At 46.7% G+C, this 14,784-nt stretch overlaps 1 protein-coding gene across 1 annotated transcript in view; it reads right to left on the minus strand.

The window, feature by feature from the left end:
• Itgb5 (integrin subunit beta 5) overlaps window positions 1–14,784 on the minus strand; it is a 110,299-nt gene that overhangs the window by 84,648 nt on the left and 10,867 nt on the right. Inside the window, 2 exon segments of the mRNA XM_021259554.2 lie at window positions 2,361–2,565; window positions 13,576–13,661. Of these exon segments, the coding sequence (XP_021115213.1) occupies window positions 2,361–2,565; window positions 13,576–13,661 (291 nt within the window).

Consider the following 14,784-nt stretch of genomic DNA (forward strand, 5'->3'; position numbering starts at 1 on the left):
GAACTGAGCATACACTAAGCTTTATGTGCATAAACTTGTACTGTTGTTTCCTTAACTCTTCTGTGAGGCTGTTTTAAAAGCCAGTTAGTTGGTAGTGAGACCAGATGGCCTCTCTGCTCATAACCACACCTGCACTAAACTACTGACTGTGTGACATCCAGCTCTCTCCTAGGCAGAGTCTGCCTTAAGGGACGAGGACTTGCCACCATGGAGTGTATTTCTGAGGGAACCCCACAGGCAGGCTCAGATATTCACGGAATATGTGACAACTCAGAGCTCATTCCAGAAATGCACATGGCCCAGAACCACAGAATCAGAATAATAAACCAGGAGTGATGACTCACACCTGTAGTCCCAGCATTCTGGGAGGCCAAGGCAAGAGGGTCACGGCCTGGGAAACTTAGCAATTAGTGAGACCCTGTCTCAAAATAAGGCATAGAAAAAAAGCCTGGGGATGTAGCTCAGTGTAAAGGCCCTGGGTAAAATACTCAGTGTTGCCAAAAAACGAAACAAGAAGAGTAATAATAACAATAGCTACAACAACAATGAGTTTCACTGAGTGTTAATGTGCAGCACTGCACCAAACCCACTTTTGGGTACTAAACCTCCTGATCCAAACCTGAATCTGGCAGCTTTGGGTGTGACCCGTTCAAAGTAATTTTAGCTTTTTAAAGTTCTTTTGTACAAAGAGTCTCATGAAAGCCTCTGAACAAGGCAGTGAGAAATCAAGGCGACAAAGCTCTGAGATGCCAAGGGATGCGGTGACCAGCCCAGGACCTCCCAGCTGGGGGGGCCACCAGAGCTGACACCCATGATGGTCCACCAGCTCCAGGATCGCCCCACTGCTCCAACCTGCCCTGAAGTCAGAATAACCACTAAGAAACAGCATTGTCACTGAGGTAGAGGAAAGGGCAAATAAATAAATAAATAAATGAATGAATGAATGAATGAAATTGGAGAGAGCTCCCAACGGGGTGATACTTTCCAATGTCGCCACAGGCAGACCTGGCCTTTGATACTGCATGGGTTCTACTGTGCGGAACATTGGATGACAGAAGTGGTGAACTAGAAACAGCCTGGTGCAGTCACCGAGCCTGGGATGGAGTCAGATTTGCCACTTACTAACCGAGAGACCTTGATGGGTGCTTTCCCCATGTGTACAATGAGATTGGCTCCCTCAGAGTCAAACGGTCAGCACTTAGCAGGTGTGAAAAAACTTTCAGTTTCTTTACACTGCCATCACCTCTAGGGCTTGCAGGGGCTAGGGGGATCACAAGATGAAATATCTCTACTCTGAAAGCTTATCCCTTTGGAACACCACTGAATCAAAGGGGTTTGGCTGGCACAGAAAAATGCTTTTCCTGAGAAGTAACACTCTCCTGGATCAACTTAAATTAACTAGGGAGTAAATCTACCACACTCTCCCAGAAAAAACAACAGCGTTATTCACACAGGTGGAAACAGCCCACGTGTCCACCACAGAGGAGTGGACAAATAAATGTGCCACACACATACAATGGAATATCATTCTGCTGTAATAGAGGGAAATCTGCACTATGCTTCGATAGGTATGAGCCTTGACAGCATTATGCAAAGTGACAGCTAGAGACAAGTGTAATCGCAGAGATTCACTTACCTAGGATGACCAAGTTAAGAGACGGAGAGGAGAAGACAGATTATCGGGCTGGCAAGAAGAGGGAATGGGGAACAGCTGCCTAACAGACGAAGTTTGTGAGACAGCGAAAAAGTTCTGGAACTGGACAGTGGTGATGATGACAGACAATATGGTGAACTGAACCATGTATGCCTGCTTCGGTGGTGCACAGCTGTAATCCCAGCTTCTGAGGGTGGGAGCTGACTTAGGAGAATTACAAATTCAAGACCAACCTGGGCAACTGACCAACCAGTATCAAACTATAAATTTAAAAAGATGTGGGGCAAGCATGGTGGCACATGCCTGTAATCCCAGCACTCGGGAGGCTGAGGCAGGAGGATCACTGCTAGTTTTGGCCTGGGCTACCCAGTGAGTTCAAGACCAGCCTGAACTAGACCATGTCTCCATAGTGAGACCCTGTCTCAATAAACCTAAAAAAAGGGAGTGTGGATGTAGCTCACTTGCCTTGTATGTATGAGGCCCAGGAACATACACATACATACAAAGGTTAAAAGAGTAAATTTTATGTTGCATAAATTCTACTGCATTTTTCAAAAACAGCAGAGATCCACACACGGGGGCCTTGTGCTCTGTCTCCAGGGTTCAGGGCCTCCCCTCCCCCACCTCATCCCCCAGCTCTGGCCTCAGCCTGGCCCAGCACAGGCCCCATCTCCCATGGGCCAGCCCCATCCTGAGGGTGACTCACCAGGCCGGAGGTCCACGGCCACCTCCTGCGGCGCCATCTGAATGACATCAGGGCCCACCACACCAGAGCCCTCGCTGCTGAGAGGCAGGCTTCGCAGGATCCGTGTGCTGCTGGCCGGGCTCTCGATCTCACTGCCACAGCCACTCTGGATGAGGTTGGCCCTCAGGTCACACCGGGAGGTGACTGACCGAGAGCTGCCGAAGACCTGAGTGGGAAAGAGGCAAACAGGGGAGGTGGTCAGGCTTCTTTCAGCACATCTGGGCCAAGGGGCCTCAAATCTCCACACTCTGTGTTCACTTCAAGAACTGGACACAGTGGTAATCCCTACCCCAAATGCACACCGAGGATTAAGGGGATTAACTGAGCTGCTGGATAAGAAAGCATTTGTAAACTGTAAGTGCGTAATAAAAATGTTTGGTCTCAGCTGCGCATAGTGGCACATGCCTGTAATCCCAGCACTCTGGGAGGCTGAGGCAGGAGGATTACAAATTTGAGCCCAGCCTGGGCAATTTAGCCAGACTATATCAAAGAAAACATAATAAAAGGGCTGGGGGGGCAGCTCAGTGTGAAGGCTCTGTGCTCAATCCTCAGTACCACCAAAGGGAAGGGGAGGGGAGGGGAGGGGAGGGGAGGGAAGGGAAGGGAGGGAAGGGAAGGGAAAAGAAAAGTTTGGTTTCATCATTATTTTGATAGTCAAAATGTTCCGGTCTACTTCCATCAGCCAGCGAGAGAACCTGAAATAATCAAAGTTTATGTAGTTAATTAGTGTGTGTAGATGTGTGTGTGAGTAGTACTAGGAATTGAACCCAGGGATGCTCTATCACTGGGCTAACTGCCAACACATTTCTTTCCTTTATTTTTTATTTTGAGACAGGGTCTCACTAAGTCCCCTGGCTGGTCTCAAACTTGAGATCCTCCTGCCTTGGCCTCTCAAGTAGCTGGGATTGCAGGCATGTGCCATCATGTTAAAGATATAGGGTCCTCATTCAGGCATTCAAAAGTAGATTTTTGAGCTTCTGAGTTCATGCATCAGCTTTTACATGTATTGAGCCCTGAACAGCCAGTTATCAAGGACCACACAGCAGCATACATGGGACCCATGACATGGCATCCACTCCTTGAAGTTTATCACATGAGAACAATGGAGAGCAAAGGGAAGACCTAGACACATACTGAAACATCACTTATAATATGTAAGCCTAAATCCCTAAACTATAAGAGTATGCTGTGGTACTTCAATATAGTCATGACACATAATTATTTGATGACAATTAAACAGAAATTTCAAAACACTTATACTAAGAAAGAACCAGAAAACAGATTATAGCTGCATTAGGATTCAAAAGAAATATTTAAAATGTAATATTAGACCACAGGAATCAAGCATTTTTTGTTTTTACCTTTATTGCAGTTTACATGATGCATCTATATCAATATGAATGATCTTTATGTCCCTGATTTTGAGAAAGCTGTATAGATGAACAATTCGACCTAATTTAGGACACCAGGAGTTTGAGGCACTGTTTTTAAATAAAATAATCCATTTTATTATAAAATATGGTCTTTGGATATATACTTTTAGTGAAAGGAGCTTTTAATGGCGAAATCAGCCCATGCTCCTTTCTGGACACTCTGGTCCTGGTGGTGTAGAAAATAAGATCTCTCCTCCAGTGGGCTGGATGCCAGTGCTGCTGCGTGATTCTCACCATGGCTGGGGAGTTAGGACACTGACTCCTTCCTCTCCCCTCAGCAGCACTCCACCAGAAAGCGCAGATGACTCAGTGTCCCTAGACCACTGCATTAGAGGCCAGCCTGCTAGCAGGAGCACAAAAGTCAGAGGGACGCACACTTTGCCAAGGTCTCAGCTGTCCCAAGACTAATGATCCTCTTAGAATCTGCAAAATTCAAGACCTAAGTCATCACCACTACAGTTTAACACAGTCCTCGAAACATTAGCCAGAGCAACAAGGCAAAAGAAAGAAAAGGGATATGGATAGGAAAGAACAAAGTCAAAATATCACTGTATTTGCAGATGACATAATCCTTTACTTAGATGACCCCAAAAACTCCACCAAAAGATGCCCAGAATTGATAACCACATTCAGCAGTGTAGCAGGATACAAAATAAACACACGAAAATCAATAGTGTTCCTACAACCTAATAATGAACTCACTGAAAAAGCAATTAGCAAAACAATACCATTCATGATAGCATCAAAAAAAATTAAATACTTAAGTATTAACCTAACTAAGGAAGTGAAAGACCTCTACAATGAAAATGACATCAGACTGAAAAAGGAAATCAAAGACACCAGAAAATGGATAGGCAAAACCAACCTCAAGTTTATATGGAATCTGAAGAGATCCAGTACAGCAAAAGCAATCCTGGGTAGCAAAGGCAAAGCAGGTGGCATCACAATCTCAGACTTGAAGACAGTGATTAAAACAGCATGGTATTGGCTGAGGATTTAGCTCGGTGGCGCCGTACTACCTCCCGAGCGCAAGGTCCCAAGAGTTCAATCCCCGGTACCAAAAAAAGCCAAAACAACAAAAAAACCCCAGGATGGTACTGGTGCAAAAACAGACATGTGGATCAATGGAACAGTATAGAAGCAGAACAATCCCAGGCACATACAGCTCTTTAATCTTTGACAAAAGAGCCAAAAGCATACACTGGAAGAAAGATGGCCTCTTTAATAACTGGTGCTCAGAAAACTCGATACCCACAGGCAGAAGACTGAGTCCAGGCCAGTGATGGTGAACCCTTTAACCTTTCAATGATGCAAACAGCCCACTGTGGCACTCATGCCACAGGTTCATCACCACTGGTCTAAACCCGTATCTCTCACTACGCACTAAACTAAAGTCAAAATGGATCAAAGATCTAAATGTTAAAACAGAAACACTTAATCTGCTGGAAGACAAAATAGGTACAATTCTTGAAGACACAGGTGTAGGCAAAGACTTTCTGAACAGAAACCCAATGGCATAAAAAATTATACCAACAGGCTGGGGATTTAGTTCAGTGGTTCCGCTGCCTGCTGCCCAAGTGCAAGGACCCGAGTTCAATCTCCGGTACCAAAAACAAAACAAACAAAACAAAGAAATAATACCAAGAATCAACAAATGGAATCACATCAAATTAAAAAGCTTCTGCACAGCAAAAGAAACAACAGAGTGAAGAGACAACCCTCAGAATGGGAAAAAAAAATTTGCCAGATATTCCATGGACAGAGGACTAACATCAAGAATATATAAAGAATTCAAAAAAATGAGACCTCCTTCTCCCAAAAAAGACTCAATTAAAAAATGGGCAGCTGAAATGAATGGACACTTCTCAGAAGTACAAATCGCCAATAAATATATGAAAAATGCTCGTCATTGCTGCCCGTCAGAGAAATGCAAATTAAAACTACAAAGATTCCATCTTACCTCAGAAACAATGATTACCATCAAAAAATCTAATAATAACAAACCCTGGCGAGGATGTAGGGAAAAAAGGGACTCTACTACATTGTTGGTGGGAATGTAAACTAGTACAGCCACTAAGGAAACCAGTGTGGCAATTCCTCAAAAAACTAAAAATAGGGCCGGGGATTTAGCTCAGTGGTTTTGCCACCTGCTGCGCAAGCGCAAGGACCCGAGTTCTATCCCTGGTACCAAAAAAAACCCCTAAAAATAGAAATTCCAGCTATCCCCCTTCTAGGTGTCTTCCCAAAAGAATTAAAATTGTCACATTACAAGAATACACATATACCCATGGTTATAGCAGCATAATTCATAATAGCTAGATCCTGGAAACAGCAGATATGCCCATCAACAGATGAATGGATAAAGGCAATGTTGTACTTATATATGATGGAGTACTATGCTGCCATAAAGATAAGTTTGGGGCCGGGGATTTAGCTGAAGTGGTTCCACCTCCTGCCTCTCAAGCACAAGGTCCCAAGTTCAATCCCCAATAGCAAAACAAAACTAAAAAGATAAATTTGAGGAATCTGTAGGTAAATGGATGCAACTTGAGAACATAATACTAAGTTAAATAAGTCAGACACACAGCTCAAATATTGAATGGCTTCCCTTATGTGAGAAACACTACATAGTAGAGAATTTCATCCAAGCTTCCCAGACATCTTGCTCAGTGGGATTTTTTTTCCCTCAGTGCTGGGTATTGAACCTAGGGCCTTGCACATGCTATGCAAGTGCTCCAGCACTGAGCCACATATCCCCAGCCATTTTAAAATGTTTATTTAAATGTTTATTTAGAGACAGGGCCTAAATTGCTCAGGCTAACCTAGCACTTGTGATCCTCCTGCCTCAGCCTCTCAAGTAGCTAGGATTTCAACAGGATTCTGGATAGATGATACCAGTCCATGCTGAAGGGCCACCTGCTGGCTAGGGTAGATGCTGGGACCATGAAAGTTCAGATCCAGGCCCATGCCAAAGACAGCCTCAGTGGGGCAGCTGCCCTGTCCCCAGCTGTATTCCACAGCAGTTCAAGGCCTCTTCATTTCCCAGGTGTTGGTGGCAAAGCCCTCTCTGGCTCCAAGGCACCAGGCTTCCTGGAAGCTGGCTGCTCCAAAGGCACTGTCACTGTCTAAGAACCACTACTGGTCACATGAAACTACAATCAAGAAGTGCCAATCAAGTCAGGAACGTGACAGCATGAGTGAGGCCCCTTCAGCAGCTCCTGCTTTACAGACAGCCAAGGACAGCGCAGGATGCCACACAGACCAAATGCAGAGTCTTCTCAGTGCCACCCATTGCCACTGCCAAGGTGTCACCTTCCTCCCGCCCACAGACCCCAGCTGCTGCAGCTCAGGGCAGGCCCAGTCCAGGTTTGCCACTGTCCCAGCTCTAGGGCCTCAGAGTCACCAGCAAAGGCACTACTGGGCACAGTGGGTCTGAAGAGTTCTGGGGAGAAAGGCAGCTCCGTCAATAGGGGCTTCCCCCAGGAGCAGATGTCTCTCTGGCATAGTCCAAAACAGCTGCAACTCATTCTAGCCATAGGTTCCCATTGCCCAAGAAAGGGACAGAGTGTGCTGCAGATCCCTGCAGGGAGTGTCAACCCCCAAGCCCAAGAGCATCTCCCCTCTTTCCTGAGCTCTTTTCTAGATATTTTAATTCTGAACAAGGACAAATGCATATTTAGAAAGAGGAAATCAAAACCAGAGACCAGGGGCATATCATCTGATGCTTATGACCTTCCCAGTACACAAATAATACAAATCAAGAGAATGTCTCATTAGCCACATTTCTAAACCCCACATTCAATGAACGCAGATGCCTCCAATTATAAACCCTGGGAGAAAAATTCATGAAGAAAATCCTCCTCCCATGGCATGTGGACGTGAAATGTCCTAGGAGCTCCAGGCTCAGAGACCCGACGCCAGCCCTCTGCCAGATGTCGGAAGTCAGCATGTTCCAAGCGCATCTCAGGCTCAGCCCTCTTCCACAGTAACCGGAGGTCCACAGACCTCGGGCCAGCCAAGAAGCTGGAGTCATCTAGGCTTGGTTTGGTGCTTTGCACTATCTGCTTCTGTCTCAGCCAAGGTTCTTACAGATTCTGCAGTGGGAAATGATGGCCCGGACTCCCTGCCTCTTAGTGTAGTGCTTCTCTGCTGCCCCAAGTGCAGAAATGTTCCTGCTACCTACCAAACTCGAGAATGATACAAAGTGGCCTGGTCTCCTAGGGTAGGGGTGGGAGGGTTCTAATTTCAACAAGGACAAGTGGACCTGAGCTTCAGAATAGGCTTCTAACGGGCCACAGAGTGACTGCTTGGGGCCCTTGGTGTCATGGGGCGGCAGAGTTTTCAATGCATGAATGAGAGTCTCCCGAGATCTTCCCAGACTTACACAGGCCCGAGTTACAGGCAGGTGGCCAAGGACAGAAACATAACAGGAACCTGAAGCATCCACAGTGACCTTTTTTTGGGTGGTACTGGAGATTGAACCCAGGGCCTTCTCACTGAGCTAAATCCCCAACCTCTTTTTTTTTTTGGTATTTTTTATTTTGAAACAGTGTCTCACTATATTGCTAAATTGCCCATGCTGGGCTCCAATATGAAAGCCTCCTACTTCAGACTCCGAGTTCTGGGGTTATGGGCATATGCCACTGTGCCCAGCTACTTTGGTGGATTTTGACACTGTGGTAACGGCAAAAGAAGGGGAAGGGAAGTGTGTCTAATTATATAGCTTTAGTTTTTTCCAGCACTGGTTATTGAATTTGTTGTATGCCACTGTACTGGCTCTCCTCTGTCACCCAGGAAGTAGACACAACGCAGTTACTATTTATTAAACCATGGTAACACCCACCTCCCTGTACATGTTAATTAAAACCTTTTTTCTGGCCAGGCATGGTGTCACAAGTCTGTAATTATGGCACTCTGGGAGGCTGAGGCAGGAAGATCACAAGTTTGAGCATAGCCTGGGTAACTTAGAGACTTAGGGAGATCCTGTCTCAAAATAAAAAATAAAAAATGGGCTGGGGATATAGCTCAGTGCCCAGGTCCTGGGTTCAATCCCCAGTACCACCGGAAAAATAAAATCTCTTTCCCCAAAGTCAGAGTGCTCAGGGCAGCTTGGTGGTGTGGCCTGAAGGCCCACACATTCAGGTCCTCCTGTGAACATACCTGTCAACTGCTGCTGAAGCTGAAACTCCAGCAAGAGGAGTTGTTTTAGGTGAAGGACAAATTTCTGTGTTGTAAAACAGGGTGGAAGAGGGAGAGCTCCAGGGACTGGGAGAAGAGCCCGGCAGGATGGGTTCCCAGGTACAGGGTAAGGACAAACTACAAGTGGGCAGAGAGCCCAGACAGGAAGTAGCACAGGCAGGAGCTGGCTGCCTGCACGCTGCCTCCCTCACTGCACATGGCGGGCCAGGCCCCCAGACTGGTCAAGGCTGTGCCTGCTGGCAGAGCCCGAGTGGATCTGAAGGGAAGGTAACGGATGACAAACCCAAGTGGACACCGTGTGCCAGCAACATGCTGCCATGCACACTCCCTGCCTGGGGACGAAGTTCCCCTGCCAGCTTTCAGTCGGCTCATTTAATTCACCGAACAAATGTCTATGAGGCATCTGCAGCAGGCCAAGGTTATTCTGTTCATTTGGTCCAAGCACAAAGAGATGTTCTCTTAAAGAATCAATATTTTATTGTGAGCTGGACTCAACACTGGTTTTTTCATTTCCTCCCCAGCTCAAAGGAAAATACAGTGTCACTGCCACATCCCTTGCACCAGCCTTCCCAGCCTCTCCTCTGCCTCCCTCCTCCCCTCCCACCTCTAGTCCTCCTGAGCCCTTCATTTACATCCACTCCAAGGGCCCGGACCCTACCTCCCTCCGAGGCCTCTGCAGCCTACTCCTGAGCATCCAAACACCTTAGGGCCCACTGTTCTACCTCGGGACCTCAACTTCATGAAGGTGGCTTGGCCTAACCCAGTCTTCCTCCTCCTGGGCTTCACAGTGGCCTGGTACTGTGCCTTCTGTGCTCTCTGGGGGCACCAAACCCTCAGGTGGCCTCCCGCAGCAACACTGACCTTCGTGTCTACGGCATAGGCTGCTGGTCCACCCAACTTGCTCTCATCATTCCTGCCACCCAGCTGAGCAGATCTCCCCATTCTCACTGCAGTTAGGTGTAGCAATGTGGCTGAGTTTCAGACGGTAAATGGGGACAGAAGGAATGGGGGCCACCCCAGTCCTTGCCACGAGAGCATCCACACAATTTTCCACACATATGCCTTGGAGAGCTGGCTGGGCTGTGAACCCTGGGGACCATGCTCTGGGATCTACGCAGACAGAAGGCAGAGACCCTGTTAGGGACCTGGGCCCTGCTGGCTGGCAGAGGAGCAGCCCTCAGTGGACTTCCCCATCACCTGCCCTCCGTGGGTCCCTTACTTCGGGGATGCCTCCCAGGATGTGGTCAAAAAGGCACCAGCTGTACTTATTCTAAGGAGTGGGGGATCAAACCACTCCTGGCTCTCTAACTCCAGCTCCCTGAGGCACAATCATGCCCTGAAGGAAGCTCACCTCAGGGAAGAAGGGCATCCGCCTCCCCAGGCAGTGTCACAGGAAGATCTGCAGCCAAGAGTGTGGCTCTGCTTAAACAGGGTGGGAGCCCAGTGGGGTACAGGGAACAGGGGTGGGACAATGATCTGCTCCTCAGGATAACCTCATTCACCGACAATACCAGGAGGTCAGAGTTGAGGGAGAACTAGTACAAGAGAGGAAGAAACTTAACAGTGGGTCCTCCCCTCCAGACCCTATTGGCCAAATCCCACCAGAAATGCCGGTGGATGGCAGCAGCACTTTCCTGGGTAACTCGCTTGGCTGTGCAGGAGGCAGAGGAGTTTAGCAGTCTCCTCCCCGTGCCTGCTGTGCACTTCTCTCTGCACACCCAGCAGTGCTGGAGGGTGAGACGTGCCATCCTCATTTCATGTATGAGAAATGAAGAGTCAATCATGTCAAAGCTAGGGTTACACTCTGGCTTTTTAATTCAGTCTGTTTAACAGGCCTCTTATCAAAAATCAAGTCCAGCCAGAGTCTTAGACAGATACTGAGTATGCCAAGCCAAATAAGACAGTTTAGTTCCTCAAAATGATGATGATTTTTAGGTAGGAATAGGGGTGATAACAAATCACCCATAAGAGGTTATAAATGCTAAAGAAGGAATACAGAATATGAGGAGACAGAGTCGTGGCCCAAATGCAATAAACAGCTATGCAGGGAAATCCTTCAACCAATATTTATTGAGCAATTACTATGTGCTAGACACCTTCTGGGTACTGAGTATAATAAGGAAGGAAAGAGATAAAACCCCTGCCATAATAGTTCAGTACAAACAGCTTCTATTCTCATATCAAATAAGTGGATGGACGGACAGGTGGACAGATGAGTGGAGAGATGAATGGAAGGACAGATGGACAGTTGGATCTGAGAGGAAACCAGGTAAGCATTCACACAGTACATGTCTTGCTAGTGAAGGGAAGGAAATAATGTTGGGAAGGCCCTGGAGGAGAAGGAAGAGCATGGGAGATCACGAGGGCATCGTTGGAACCCTGGGATCCTCCAGCAGTTCCCTCTGGTGAAAGAAAGTACTGAGAGAAGGCAAAGGAAGAAATGAGCAGGAAGGAAGGGCTTCAGAACTTGGATCCAGCCTGCAAGCCACAGGGAATCAAAAGGTTTCAAAGCAGGTTCCTAACAAAGACACTATGACTCAGCACAAACGCAAGTTAGGGCTTATCCACTGCGGATCCTGCAATCAGAGTAACCTGGTTAGTAATCTTCCTGCTGGGAAAGGTGCTAGAGAGCCCACATGGTGACAGTTTAAAGGAGAAAGCCTTGGCTCAGAAGCCCAGCAGACAGTTTCAAACCCTGTATGGCCTTAAACAAGGCACTTTATGTCTCTGAGGCTAAGACTGTCACCAATAAAACAGGTGTGTTAGCCAGGCACGGTGGCGCATGCCTGTGACCCTAGCACTCTGAGGGTTAAGGCAGAAGGATCTCAAGCCCAAGCCTAGCCTGTGTAACTTAGCACTTGAGCAACATCCTGTCTCAAAATAAAAAATTTAAAAGGGGCTGGGATGTAGGTCAGTGCAACAGCCCTGGGTTCAGTCCCTAGGGTGTGTCATCACCCGTGTGAGACCACTGTGAGGATCAGACACTATGTATGAGGCGTGGCATGTAGCAGGGTCCCCATGATCACTGTTAGACACTATAGGTTAAGGAAATCACCAGACCTCTGAGGCTTCCTCCATGAGGAGGGAATAACCCTGGTCCTCCAGTCAGAGACCACACTGAGCTGGTCCAAAGCAGCAAGTCTTAGGTTCTTTTACAAATAACCATAATGGTGCAACTCACGCAGGGACGGCTAATGCTCTGTGGTTCAAACAACAGTTCAAAAAAGTGACTCAGAAATTTCCTTTAAGATGAGAAGCTTAGAAACTGCCCATTTCCTGGTTAGCCTAACAAGCCCTGATATTTGCATTGCTTATGGCAGCAATATGCCTAATATCACCCAAACTTACAGCCCTTCCAACGGTGCCTTCAGGAATGGTCACTGTTCTACTGAACGAAGCACTGGCTGATTGACTGTGATACTGGGGATTAAACCCGGGGCCTTGCACATGCCAGGCAAGCATATGAGCTACATCCCCATTACTTTTTTGTACTGGGGATTGAACTCGGGTCCTTGCACTTGCAGAGCAGGCGGCGAAACCACTGAGCTAAATCCCTGGCCCCATCCCCATTACTTTTAAATAAAATCCTTCCAATAAAGGCCAATTGCTAGTATTCATTCTCAAATGAGCCACACTAAGATGACAAACAATACCAACATGCTGCTGTGAACTGAAGTTCTCTGAAAAAGCCACACCTGTGTAAAAGATCCTGCAGACTCCTCAACCTTGGCTGACTAGAACACCATGATTGTGGAGATGGAATGCTGTAGGTCATGAGCCAAAATTATCGTGGGCTATTTTAGGCCCTTTAATAGCCATTTACCATAACTTTTGTATCTGACCTAACATTCTCGTGACTAATAAAGAATGCATCACTAACTTTAGCAGACCTCTAGTCTCCACCAACCCTAAAGCTTAGACTGCTACAAGCCAACATCTGAGACCTGTAGAAGAGATTTCCCTACCTTGCTATGCCCGCCCACCTGAAGTTCCTCCCAGTCACTGGTAAATGCACTGATTTATGACTTTGTTCTGTGACTATAAACGTTCATGTAACCTCTTCCACAGTGGGACATGTCATTCAGCATAACCTGAATCTGCGTTCTGAGGCCATGGTCATGTGAATGGCTCATGATAAAATTTTGGCTCACGATAAAATTTTCTTACTCCTTTTAAAGCAGAGCCATTATTTTACAGGGACAGTACCTACCCAATGCACACTTTGAATTGTTATACAACAAACTCACTTCACAAGTTCGGGTCATCTGGAATTCTTATCCAAAGATCAGAAAACTAGCAGAGAGTCCTAACTAGTTCCCACACAAAAGGGAAGGAAAGCCTTATTTCCCTAAAATGAGACTAATGTTCAAGACTATCAAGAGACCTGGCTTACCATTTCATCACCTGGAATACTTGGATTTGTCAAATCCTGGGTGGTAGCAGAAGAGGCTGCAGAATCTGCTCACATTTTTTCCTACAGTGAATGTGAGCAGAGCCATGACCCCTCCCTGGACCCTCTTCCCCTCCCCACCCCACCCACATACCTCTTTGGAGCACCAGGCACATTTTGGGTGGATCATCAGACACTCTTCACAGGAGGAGGCACTTCCACTAGTGCACATGTTGAGACCTTCAAAGCAAGGTAAAGATAACACTGATTAGTTGCTGGTCACTGACAGGCCTTTGAATGACTTGGGGAGGGTGGAGTGGGGATCACTTCCTTCTTTAACAGGGGGTCTGAGGCTAAGGGTATCCCAATGCTAAATGCAGGTTAAGGCTCATCTGCTGGGCCGAACACTGAGTTCTGAATCTCCATGCCAGCACACTTACAGCAACCACACTTCTTCTGGGCCCGCTTAGGGTCCAGCTCTTTCCCCCACAGCTCAGCAAGCCTTCCCTCATCCAGGGAGAAGGCCCTTTACAATCAGTCCATCCAAAATGACAGAAAGGATAGGTAAAAAGGGAAAAAAAGAACAGATGGGTTTCATTCGGGTATAAACAAAGCAAATGCTGAATCAGGCACTGTCTCATTACAATCTAGTATACTGAAAGAAGCCACTACACCTCTCACAGAGGAAAACAATGTTGGGTTAAGGTGAAGGAAATCCACTGATTAAACACCTATTAACATGTCTCCTAGGAAAAACTATATCATTGACTAGTAAAAAGGCTTTTGAAAAAATTCAAACCCGTCTCTGATTAAAAAGAAAAAAAAACAAAATCAGAAAGATTACCAGGACACAGTCTTATCACTGTAAATGTTATTTATTTGAAACTCAGGCCAGTCCTCCTCCTCCTTTTCCTCCCAACTCACTAACTGGGGAGGCCCCCCACCTTGGAGAAGAGATCCATCCACAGCATGCACTCCTCCCCCACCCACCATGATCCCGCTCCTCTTTCACCTCACACACCCACCAACATCACAGGTGTCCTCCAAGAAAGTACCACCCCTCTCCTTCCCTTTGTCTTGGAAACATGCAGGGCAGACAGCAGGATCAAGAGCAGAAATTACTGGTCACGCATTTTCTCTGAATGACTATATGGTCCACATAGCACTAAAGACCCAGTGGTCTCTCTTGGTTGTTGCTTTTGCAAAGAAAAGGTGACAAAAGCACTTTGGACAGATGGATAGAAAAGAAACACAGGGACATAGGCTCTAGGAGCTGGGTTCAGATCAAGAGGAAACGGATCCAAAAAATTAAACAGAGTGGAAAAGAAAAACTAAAACCCATAAAAAAAAATCTACTGTAAGA

This window comes from Heterocephalus glaber, unplaced genomic scaffold (assembly GCF_053883595.1).
Source record: "Heterocephalus glaber isolate CG9 unplaced genomic scaffold, H.glaber_assembly_v1.0 deba00000122, whole genome shotgun sequence".
In the NCBI taxonomy this organism is placed as follows: Eukaryota; Metazoa; Chordata; class Mammalia; order Rodentia; family Bathyergidae; genus Heterocephalus; species Heterocephalus glaber.